Source organism: Amblyraja radiata, chromosome 17 (genome assembly GCF_010909765.2).
Source record: "Amblyraja radiata isolate CabotCenter1 chromosome 17, sAmbRad1.1.pri, whole genome shotgun sequence".
Classification (NCBI taxonomy): domain Eukaryota; kingdom Metazoa; phylum Chordata; class Chondrichthyes; order Rajiformes; family Rajidae; genus Amblyraja; species Amblyraja radiata.
Window position 1 is genome coordinate 29,879,492 of NC_045972.1, and position 12,250 is coordinate 29,891,741.

General features: G+C 42.1%; 1 protein-coding gene across 1 annotated transcript in view; it reads right to left on the bottom strand.

Annotated features, from left to right (window-relative positions):
* The window catches only part of hydin (HYDIN axonemal central pair apparatus protein), a 109,946-nt gene that overhangs the window by 54,990 nt on the left and 42,706 nt on the right, over positions 1 to 12,250 (bottom strand). Inside the window, exons 7-8 of the mRNA XM_033035971.1 lie at positions 10,209 to 10,333; positions 2,298 to 2,499 (exon numbers count right to left, since the gene is read on the bottom strand). Of these exons, the coding sequence (XP_032891862.1) occupies positions 2,298 to 2,499; positions 10,209 to 10,333 (327 nt within the window). The remainder of the gene's footprint in view (positions 1 to 2,297; positions 2,500 to 10,208; positions 10,334 to 12,250) is intronic.

Here is a 12,250-nt window from a genome sequence, read left to right on the forward strand (position 1 = left end):
GATTGGCAAGCTGCGCAAGCCAAGACATTAGTTTAGTTTAGAGGTACAACGTGGAAGCTGGACCTTCAGTCCACTGAGTCCATGCTGACCGACCATCACCCACTCACTAGTTCTATCCTATACACTGAGGACAATTTACAGAAGCCAGTTAACCTACAAACCTATATGTCTTTGGAATGTGGGAAGAAACCAGATCAGCCGAGAAAACCCACGTGTCACAAAGAGAATGTACAGATTCTGAACAGACAGCACCCGTAATCAGGATCGAACCTGGTAAAGCAGCAACTCTACCACTGCACCACTGTGCCGCCCTGTCATGTTGCGTTTGGTGTCATATCTCCAAGTGCAGCGCGACACAGGTAAATTGAACATCGGCACCACAGACACACTACACACAAACTCACACAACCCACAAAAACAAATTATATGTAAATTATATATAAATTACACAAATTATACATAATACTAAATAACAGTGCAGCACTCATTGTCACACGGCATGAGGAGCACAGTCTTCTTTCAGTGCCCTTCAGACTTCGAAGGTTCATCCAGCTGTTGAATGGCCTTTATACATGCCACATCAAATGGTTGTTGCACTCGGGATGTAGCCCTCTGTCTTCATACCAGTTTATCTCCTTGCTAATATCTCCTGTCAATTTCCAAGTCAGATCCATTTGTCATGTTTTGAATAAATATCCTTCCGCCCTGCAACTAGCATGTCATTCTACCAGACTCTCCAACTCTGCCATATCTGTTCCGATGACAAGACTTTCCATGGAAGAGCCATAAAGATGGCTTATTTTTCCCTTTCCCAAGGCTTTTCCTCTTGCATAGTTGAAATGGATCTCAAAATGCATGTTCCACACATCTGTTCTGCTCCCAATCACAATAAGATTAGAGTTTCTACTGTCCATGCTTTGGCTCCCACTTGCCCCCTCCATTATCAGAATGAGGTCTCGACAATGATTTAAAAGAGGGGGCTGTAGAGATATCACACGCATCAATTACAATTATCCTGATTAGACAATATGGCACAGTGGTACAACAATTAGTAATGCTGCCACCATAACCCAGTGATCCATGTTTGAACTGACCAGGTGTTGTCTATGTGGAGTTTGCATGTTCTCGCTGTGACCTCATGGGGTTTCTGCAGGTCCTCCACTTCCCTTCCACACCCCAAAACTGTGCTAGTGGATTTATTGGCCACTGTAAGTTATCTTCAGTATAGATCATTGGTAGATGAATCAATGGGGAATTGGTGCTCAGGTAAGAGAGAATAAGTTACAGCGTGAATAAATGGGTGGGATTTCTCTGAGAAATGGCACAGACTCAGTAGCCTCCTTCCATGTTATAAAAAGTATGCTAAAGAATATGATTTACCATATGTGGTAAGAGGATGTGGAGGTGGCAGTGGAGAAAGATGAAGACAATTTAGACAATGATGAACAAACCGTGCCTACACAACCAAGCACCAGCTTACATATTGGCATCGCAATGACAGTAGAGGCGAGAAATAGAGAACCTGTTTCACAGAAAGAGACATCTCGCATTAGCAAGATGCAACTTGGCAAGAGGGAAGAACAGGTTGATGTGACAGCTCACCAGATGGAGAATGTAAACATCAGTAATGACAGAGGATTCAGATGAAGCCTATAATAAGGAAGCATATGTGAGGAGTCTGGAGTAGATGACAGAAGTGGCAAGGAGCATGGACCATTTAATCGTCACATGCAGCCAGGAATGCATCATTTCCAATATCTGCCACATGCATTGGCTGTGCTTTATAGATATTACATTTTACATTGTAGTCGGATACTCTTATTAATTCACACAGAGCTCCACATAAAATAAACTTAAAATGATGAATAATGCAGACAGGGCAGGAAATAAAACAGGAATAGGGAATAATTAAAAAGTAACAATCTTTTTTAAATAGTAACATTCGAGGAAGAATGCTGAAAAGGAAGATGATGCTGGAAAGGAATACCATAAATAGTTACGACAAGGTGATCCTGTGGGTTGAGAGCAGAAGATGCACACTAGGCATGTCCCTGGAGTTGATAATTAAACAAGGACAGAGAACGTGGATCATAATATTGATATACAAAAAACGATTCCATAGGCTCACTTGAGATCTTCTGTCAAGAGTACGAGCAGCAACATGCGACCCAGCCTGGGATATCTTGAATTTTGGAAGCTGCAATAACCCTGCAGCACAACTTATTTTGTAAACTTTCTAGTTTTATTTCAGATCCACAACATGTTCAATATCTTCCTTTTAAAATATTTGTCCTTACCTAAGTTTCTGCTGCTCCTCCTCTTCTGAAGTTGCAAAAGCTTTCCACTGGAAGTGTACAACTATATTGCTTCTGTTGCAAATGGACACAATTCTCTGGTTGGCCAATGATATGTAGGTTTTCTCTATCGTTACTGAGCTTTTATCCAACCTTACATTTATATCCACTGCAGCTCCGTACAGATCAACAAAGATGTTTTCGTCTGAAATGGAGCATAATGAACATTTGAAATTTTTTTAAACAATAGTCCCATATCTACTCTATTTTACTATGTTTCGATTCACAAACAATGAAGTGCAATCGCTGTTTTGTTAGGAACTCCAATTGATGTGCAGCAATGTCCCAGTGCAGCAATCCAATCTTGCTAAAATCAGTTTCTGAGATCACAAAAGAAGCAAAATTATTTATTTTTAATCCCTATAACAATAAAGAGAATAAGGATGAAGGTCAGGAAGTGCGTATAACATTGCAATATAGAACATAGAACAGTATAGCACAGGAACGGGACCTTCAGTTCACCATGTTTATGCCGAACATGATGCCAAGTTAAACGGATCTCATTTAATTGTACATGATCCATATCCCAAAAGGACACAAGGTGCTGGAGTAACTCCGTGGGTCAGGCACCTTTGCTCACAGAGACGACCCCAGGAAGCAGCACTTACTACAATGCAAGCACCAGAGAGTCTCCAAGCTGCAGGAGAGTGTAGGCAAGAAATAAGTGCATACTCCAATGGTGACAGTTGGCAGAAGAATCTACACAGGCTGTCGAAGAACAATTGCACAAGGAAATTTCTGATAGGAGGTTACTACGAAGACAACTCTCTGAATGTCTGCATTATAACCAAATATTCCTGCCACCTCAGAATTATAAAGTTACATTAAACAAAAACTGATGCTTCCCCTAGATGATAGGTTAGCCTTATAATTATTTCAACAGCAGTGAATAGGTAATGTTATATATGGTAAATTCCATCATGGAAAGGTAGAAAGGTCCCGAGAAAGGTCCTAGCCTTGAAAACAAGACAGACATCTTGTGTGAGTTTATACTTTAGGTTTTCTGAGGTCACGTAGTGAGCAAGGACTACCTTGTACAAGGGATACCCACATAGACATTGCTTTCCCAACAAGCATTAGAATAAAGGATGTACACTTTGAAGCCTGAGTGGAAGAGGAGTAAGGTGGCACCCCTTTTGTACTATGTCTTTCGGTTTCATTAGTTATTTCTCAGCAGATTAACATGGAACCACTTCACAACATGCAGGATGCTAAGCATTATATATTGTGGGGGAAATTTGTAGAAATCACCAGGTGCTGTGGGGTCACAGTTTCTTTACCTTGAGTAAACTAAAGGTTGCTTTGCAGAGCAAGTGTAGCATTCTTTCTATGAATGCAGGAAAAAATGTGGGCGCCTCGAGGGCGACCCGGAGGCACAGCTGTTAGAGTTGTGGCCTCATAGTGCTGGAGACCCAGGAAGGTAAAGAAGCCTCCATGCTCAAGAACAGCTTATCCCATCAACCATCAGGTTTTTGAACCCACCCTGCACAACCTTAACCACAACCCGACCTCATCACTGAAACACAACGGGCTTTGCACTATGGTTGCTTGACATGTTTTGGTGTTTGCACTGTCACAACCTGGTTTACTTAGAATAACCAATAATTCATTGCATATATATTTTTATTGTTGCATTTAACAGCCCTGTAAAGCTGCAGCAAATGAGAACTTGATTATTCCAGTTCATATCCAGTGCATATGACAAATAAACACTCAGATCTATCTTGAACAAGTAGACTGTTGGACTATATTACAAGAATAGAGTACAAGAATAAAGAAGTCTTATTCATTCAAATGTGTTTGAATCAATGCTGTGAGTATTCAGAGTTAGAGTCAGAGTCAGATTTAAACTGCATAGAAACATGTTCTCGACCACCATGTCTATGCCAATCACCATGCGTTTTATACTAATCCCACTTACCTGCGTTGATCCACATCTCTCTATGCCGTAAATAAAGACACAAAGTGCTGGAGTAACTCAGCAGGTCAGGCAGCGTCTTTGGAGAATATAAAGAGAGAGGATCTTCCGTACAAACTGTATCTCCGATAATTTTTCAAATGCAACTTTTGAAAGAGGGGAGTTATAGGGAGGTGGTCACTCCAAAACCACGGGAGAGAGACATGTGGGTCACGCTAAGGAAGGGCAAGGGGCAGAGGCAGGGACGAGTGAGTACTCCAATGTCGGTACACCTTGCAAATAAGTACTCCTGTTTGAGTACGGATGGGGGTGACAGCCTGCCCGGGGGTAGCGAGAGCGGATGGGCCTCCGGCACAGAGACCGGCCCTGTTACTCCTGAAGGTAGGGACAAAAAGAAGAGGGCAATAGTAATTGGGGACTCTATTGTTAGGGGGTCGGATAGGCGATTCTGTGGACGCAGTCGGGAGACCAGGATGGTGGTCTGCCTCCCTGGTGCCAAGGTCTCGGACATGTCTCAACGCGTCCAAGATATCCTGAAATCAGAGGGAGAGGAGCCTGAGGTCGTGGTACATATAGGTACCAATGACATAGGTAAAAAAAGGGAAGAGGTCCTGAAGGGAGGATTTAGGGAGTTGGGAGGAGAGTTAAGGAAAAGGACCAAAAAGGTAACAATCTCAGGATTACTGCCTGTGCCACGCGACAGTGAGAGTAGGAATGGAGCGAGGTGGAGGATAAATGCGTGGCTGAAAGACTGGTGCAGAGGGCAGGGATTCAAGTTTCTGGATCATTGGGACTTCTTTTGGGGAAGGTGGGACCTGTACAGAAAGGATGGGTTGCACTTGAACCCGAGGGGGACCAATATCCTGGCGGGGAAATTTGCAAAGGCTACTGGGGAGACTTTAAACTAGCATGGTTGGGGCGAGGGACTCAAATAGAGAAAGCTAGTAGACAGAATGGGAGGCAGGAAGCAGAAAAGGGAAGCACTCGGACACAAGAGGAGAAAGAAAAAAAAGGAAATAAACAGAGAATAAGAGGCGGGGGGTTTCTTAAATGTGCATATTTTAATGCTAGGAGCATTGTAAGAAAGGTGGATGAGCTTAGAGTCTGGATAGACACCTGGAAGTATGATGTTGTGGCGATCAGTGAAACATGGTTGCAGGAGGGCTGTGATTGGAAACTAAATATTCCAGGATTTCGTTGCTTCAGGTGTGATAGAATTGGAGGGGCAAGAGGTGGAGGTGTTGCTTTGCTAGTCAGGGAAGATATTACAGCAGTGCTTTGGCAGGATAGATTGGAGGGCTCATCTAGGGAGGCTATTTGGGTGGAACTGAGAAGTGGGAAAGGTGTAGCAACACTTATAGGGGTGTATTATAGACCGCCAAATGGGGATCGAGAATTGGAAGAGCAAATATGTAAGGAGATAGCAGATATTAGTAGTAAGCACAAAGTAGTGATTGTGGGAGATTTCAACTTTCCACACATAGACTGGGAAACACATTCGGTAAATGGGCTGGATGGTTTGGAGTTTGTAAAATGTGTGCAGGATAATTTTTTGCAGCAATACATAGAGGTACCTACTAGAGGAGGGGCAGTGTTGGACCTCCTGTTAGGAAATGAGACGGGACAGGTGGCGGAGGTATGCGTTGGGGAGCACTTCGGGTCCAGTGATCACAATACCATTAGTTTCAATATAATTATGGAGAGGGTCAGAACTGGACCTAGGGTTGAGATTTTTGATTGGAGAAAGGCTAACTTTGATGAGGTGCGAAATGATTTAAAAGGAGTGAACTGGGACATTTTGTTTTATGGGAAGGATGTAGAAGAGAAATGGAGGACATTTAAAGGGGAAATTTTAAGAGTACAGAATCTTTATGTTCTTGTTCGGTTGAAAGGAAACAGTAAAAATTGGAAAGAGCCCTGGTTTTCAAGGGAAATTGGACATCTTGTTCGGAAAAAGAGGGAGATCTACAATAATTATAGGCAGCATGGAGTAAATGAGGTGTTTGAGGAGTATAAGGAATGTAAAAAGAATCTTAAGAAATAAATTAGAAAAGCTAAAAGAAGACATGAGATTGCTTTGGCAAGTAAGGTGAAAGTAAATCCAAAGGGTTTCTACAGCTATATTAATAGTAAAAGGATAACGAGGGATAAAATTGGTCCATTGGAGAGACAGAGTGGACAGCTATCTGCAGAGCCAAAAGAGATGGGGGAGATATTGAACAATTTCTTTTCTTCGGTATTCACCAAGGAGAAGGATATTGAATTATGTGAGGTAAGGGAAACTAGTAGAGTAGCTATGGATACTATGAGTTTCAAAGTAAAAGAAGTACTGACACTTTTGAAAAATATAAAAGTGGATAAGTCTCCAGGTCCTGACAGGATATTCCCTAGGACATTGAGGGAAGTTAGTGTAGAAATAGCCGGGGCTATGACAGAAATATTTCAAATGTCACTAGAAATGGGAATAGTCCCCGAGGATTGGCGTACTGCGCATGTTGTTCCATTGTTTAAAAAGGGTTCTAAGAGTAAACCTAACAATTATAGGCCTGTTAGTTTGACTTCAGTGGTGGGCAAATTAATGGAAAAGATACTTAGAGATAATATATATAAGCATCTGGATAAACAGGGTCTGATTAGGAACAGTCAGCATGGATTTGTGCCTGGAAGGTCATGTTTGACTAATCTTCTTGAATTTTTTGAAGAGGTTACTAGGGAAATTGACGAGGGTAAAGCAGTGGATGTTGCCTATATGGACTTTAGTAAGGCCTTTGACAAGGTTTCTCATGGGAGGTTGGTTAAGAAGGTTCAACTGTTGGGTATAAATGCAGGAGTAGCAAGATGGATTCAACAGTGGCTGAATGGGAGAAGCCAGAGGGTAATGGTGGATGGTTGTTTGTCGGGTTGGAGGCAGGTGACTAGTGGGGTGCCTCAGGGATCGGTGTTGGGTCCTTTGTTGTTTGTCATGTACATCAATGACCTGGATGAAGGTGTGGTAAATTGGATTAGTAAGTATGCAGATGATACCAAGATAGGGGGTGTTGTGGATAATGAAGAGGATTTCCAAAGTCTACAGAGTGATTTAGGCCATTTGGAAGAATGGGCTGAAAGATGGCAGATGGAGTTTAATGCTGATAAATGTGAGGTGCTACACCTTGGCAGGACAAATCAAAATAGGACGTACATGGTAAATGGTAGGGAATTGAAGAATACAGTTAAACAGAGGGATCTGGGAATAACCGTGCATAGTTCCTTGAAGGTGGAATCTCATATAGATAGGGTGGTAAAGAAAGCTTTTGGTATGCTAGCCTTTATAAATCAGAGCATTGAGTATAGAAGCTGGGATGTAATGTTAAAATTGTACAAGGCATTGGTGAGACCAAATCTGGAGTATGGTGTACAATTTTGGTCGCCCAATTATAGGAAGGATGTCAACAAAATAGAGAGAGTACAGGGGAGATTTACTAGAATGTTGCCTGGGTTTCAACAACTAAGTTACAGAGAAAGGTTGAATAAGTTAGGTCTTTATTCTCTGGAGCGCAGAAGGTTAAGGGGGGACTTGATAGAGGTCTTTAAAATGATGAGAGGGATAGACAGAGTTGATGTGGACCAGCTTTTCCCTTTGAGAATAGGGAAGATTCAAACAAGAGGACATTACTTCAGAATTAAGGGACAGATGTTTAGGGGTAACATGAGGGGGAACTTCTTTACTCAGAGAGTGGTAGCGGTGTGGAATGAGCTTCCAGTGGAAGTGGTGGAGGCAGGTTCGTTGGTATCATTTAAAAATAAATTGGATAGGCATATGGATGAGAAGGGAATGGAGGGTTATGGTATGAGTGCAGGCAGGTGGGACTAAGGGTAAAAAGTTGTTCGGCACGGACTTGTAGGGCCGAGATGGCCTGTTTCCGTGCTGTAATTGTTATATGGTTATATGGTTTTCCACCGGAATCCTTGCAAAGAACATTATATGAGGTATCTGCACATAACGAAACACTGACTGAAACCTTCCACCTGCTACAGTGACAATTTAATCATCACAAAAGGACTGGTTGCTGATGATTGTGATAGTTACTGCAGGAATTAAATTTTCAACCTCTCACTTCTGAGGTCTGAGGTTCCCACCTGCTTCAAAAGGGCATCAATTATACCAATGCCCAAGAAGAGTAAGGTGACGTGCCTCATTGACTATCGACCTGTGGCACTAACGCGTGTGGTGATGAAGTGCTTTGAGAAGTTGATCATGGCGCAAATCAACTTCTACCTCGACAAATACCTGGACCCACTGCAGTTCGCTTACCGCCACAACAGATCAACGGTGGATGCAAACTCGCTGGCCCTCCACTCCTCTCTGGACCACTTGGACAACAAAAACTCGTATGTCAGGCTGTTATTCATTGATTACAGCTCGGCATTTAATACAATAATCCGCACCAAGCTGGTAACAAAACTCGCAGAACAGGGTCTCTGCGCATCCCTCTGCAATTGGATCCTCGACTTCCTCATACTCAGACCACAGTCTGTTCGTATTGGTGAAAATGTGTCAGACTCGATAACAATCAGCAAGGGAGCACCTCAAGGCTGCATGCTCAGCCCCCTGCTGTACTCACTCTATACTCATGACTGCGTAGCCGGTCATAGTGCGAACTCCATCATCAAGTTTGCTGACGACACCACTGTTGTGGGACGTATCACTGATGGGGATGAGTCAGAGTATAAAAGAGAGATCGAGCAACTGTCCATATGGTGCCAGCACCATTAATCTTTCCTTGCTACCTTCAGGTAGAAGGTACAGGAGCCTGAAGACTGCAACGACCAGGTTCAGGAATAGCTACTTCCCCACAGCCATCAGGCTATTAAACGTGGCTCGGACAAAACTCTGAACATTAATAGCCCATTATCTGTTATTTGCACTTTATCAGTTTATTTATCCATGTGTGTATATATTTATATAATGGTATGTGGACACACTGATCTGGTTTGTAGTCAATGCCTACTATGTTCTGTTGTGCTGAAGCAAAGCAAGAATTTCATTGTCCTATCAGGGACACATGACAATAAACTCACTTGAACTTGAACTTGTGCAACTTCTCTGTATTCATAATTCCGCCTAGTTTTGTGTCATCAGCAAATCTAGAAATATGGCATTTCTTCACCTCAACCAAATCAGAGAAATAGATCATGAACAGCTAGAGTGAAGCATTAATCCTTCCTTTACCCTACTACTCCGACCCTGAAATCCTGTTCCTCATGTCAAATAATTAATTCTCAATGCGCATTGGTTTTTTACCCCCATTTCCTGAGGTTTAACCTTGTTAACCCACTTCGTTTTGTCGGAAGTTATCAAAAACTTTCTGGGATCCAAATACAACACATCCATTGACCATCCCTTAACCTACTAATTGAATTCTCAAAGAAAACTAGCAGACTAGTCAAAATGATTTCACTTCAGAAATCAAATTGCTTTGGAAAATGTATTTAAATAGAAAATTATAAGGATGGGAAAAGTATGAGTGAAGTGCATTTTAATGAAAGGAAACATTTTATGGTCTGTGATCTGAAAATGGGGATTTAGATAAACAGTATAAGTGGAGTGTAGTACTGTAATACCTTTGATAAGTGTTTCACAGCCCGTGATGCTGTTTGCATAGTGATTAAATAAATTGCCTGACACACAGATAATTTCCGACAATAACAATCCAAGAACACCATGTGGCATGCCTCAGATGCCTCGACAATATCTTTAATGATCTAAAGATCTTGCCCACACATCCAGTCACAGTGCCCTACTGAAGGCATGACTCAACATAAGTGATCTATTAAATGTGCCAGTCTCTGATCATATCTGAATATGTGCTGTGCAGCACACAATTTAATGCAACTGATGTATTTAATGTTAGAAATTACAAGACAGTTAGTGCTACATTAGGCGTTGAACTAACCTGTATCCAAATGTATCATTAGATCATCGCAATGATCCCCAATACATTGTGGAATGAATTCCATCGTCACTTGCATGGTCTCCCCAATGTCTAAGTACCCATGGATGGGTGCCACATTGAATGGCCTGTAAGAAATAACAAATAACAAATTGCAAATAATGTAAGGCACAGACTTGCAGATGATTAGATGCACATAATAACTATTGTGATCTTACTTTTGTTTAAAAGGTGCAAAGACCACTACTCATAGAAACATAGAAAATAGGTGCAGGAGTATGCCATTCGGCCCTTCGAGCCTGCACCGCCATTCAATATGATCATGGCTGATCATCCAACTCAGTATCCTGTACCTGCCTTCTCTCCATACCCCCCGATCCCTTTAGACACAAGGGCCACATCTAACTCCCTCTAAAATATAGCCAATGAACTGGCCTCAACTACCTTCTGTGCCAGAGAATTCCACAGATTCACCACTCTCTGTGTAAAAAATGATTTTCTCATCTCGGTCCTAAAAGACTTCCCCCATTATCCTTAAACTGTGACCCCTTGTTCTGGACTTCCCCAACATCGGGAATACTCGGGAATACTCCCCAACATCGGGAATACTCACTTGCAAGGTAGGCAAAAATGCTGGAGAAACTCAGCGGGTGAGGCAGCATCAATGGAGCGAAGGAATAGGTGAAGTTTCGGGTCGAGACCCTTCTTCACTTGCAATATCACTTTAATGTACACATCCTTTGTCACAGTACCAGTTTATTTTGATTAAAAAATCAAATTCTCCTATTTAATATAATGCATCCCCACTCAGTTTACATTTCCCTGAACATCGTAAATGTTATAACTTGTGTATATCCAAAACAGTTTTCGTTCAGTGATTCTACAGTATCCACAAGGCTTCAAGGGGACATCTAAGTGATTCAACAAGGGTGTGTAGATGGAACACGCAAGGTCAAACAATTTGGTAGAAAAAACAGAAAAGCAGATTGCAAGGTGTTGAGGGACCAGAGTTTACTAGCGCACTCTGCCATCATCAACCTTTTTCATCATATCTTCAGAAAACAAAATCAGGTTCATGAGGTACGACTCCAACGTACAAAACCACGCTGACTATCCCTAATCAGCCCTTGTCCATCTAAATGCATGTATATCTTATCCCATAGAATATTCTCTAGTAACTTTCTGACCACAGTTGTTCGGCTTACTGCTCTGTAGCTCCCTAGCTTTTCCCTGCAGCCCTTCTTGAATCGAGGCACAACATTTGCCACCCTCCAGTCTTCTGGCACCTCACCTGTGTTTAATGATGATTCTTAAATCTCAGCCAGGCACCGGCAATCTCCTCTCTTGCTTCTCACAGTGTCTTGGGATATATCTGATTAGGCCCAGGAGATTAGTCTACCTTCAAAAGAGTCAGGACCGTCAACACCTCCTCAACCATAATTTCAACTGCTTTCAAGACGATTCCATTGACTACCCCAAGTTCCCCAGTCGTCATGTCTTTCTCCACAGTAAAAACAGAGGAGAAGTACTCATTGAGGACATTGCCAATCTCCTGTGGCTCTACAAAGAGTTGACCACTGTGATTCCTTAGCTGTCCTATTATCTCCTTGGTTACCCTTTTTTCCTTTATGTACTTATAAAATCTCTTGGGATTATTCTTAATGTTACTCTTAATATTCTTAATTTCCTGTCCTGTTTTTGCCTCCTTCCTACTCTTGACCAGAGCCTCCATTTCCCTCATCATCCAAGCTTCCTTACACTCACCTGCCTTGGCCTTAACTTAAACAGGAACATGCATGTCCTGGACTCTTGTTACCACACTTTTAAAACACATCCAACTGTCCTGATATCCCTTTTCTTTATGAAACAACCTGTTTCAATTAACTTGAGCAAGTTTCTGTCTTATACCTTCAAAGTTCTCCTTGCCCCAATTCAGAATTTTAACTTGTGGGTCTGCCCTGTCTCTATCATAACTATGCTAAACCTAATAGAACAGTAGTCGCTGGTCCCAAAAGGCTCATACTTGAACACTAGGTCCAACAGCC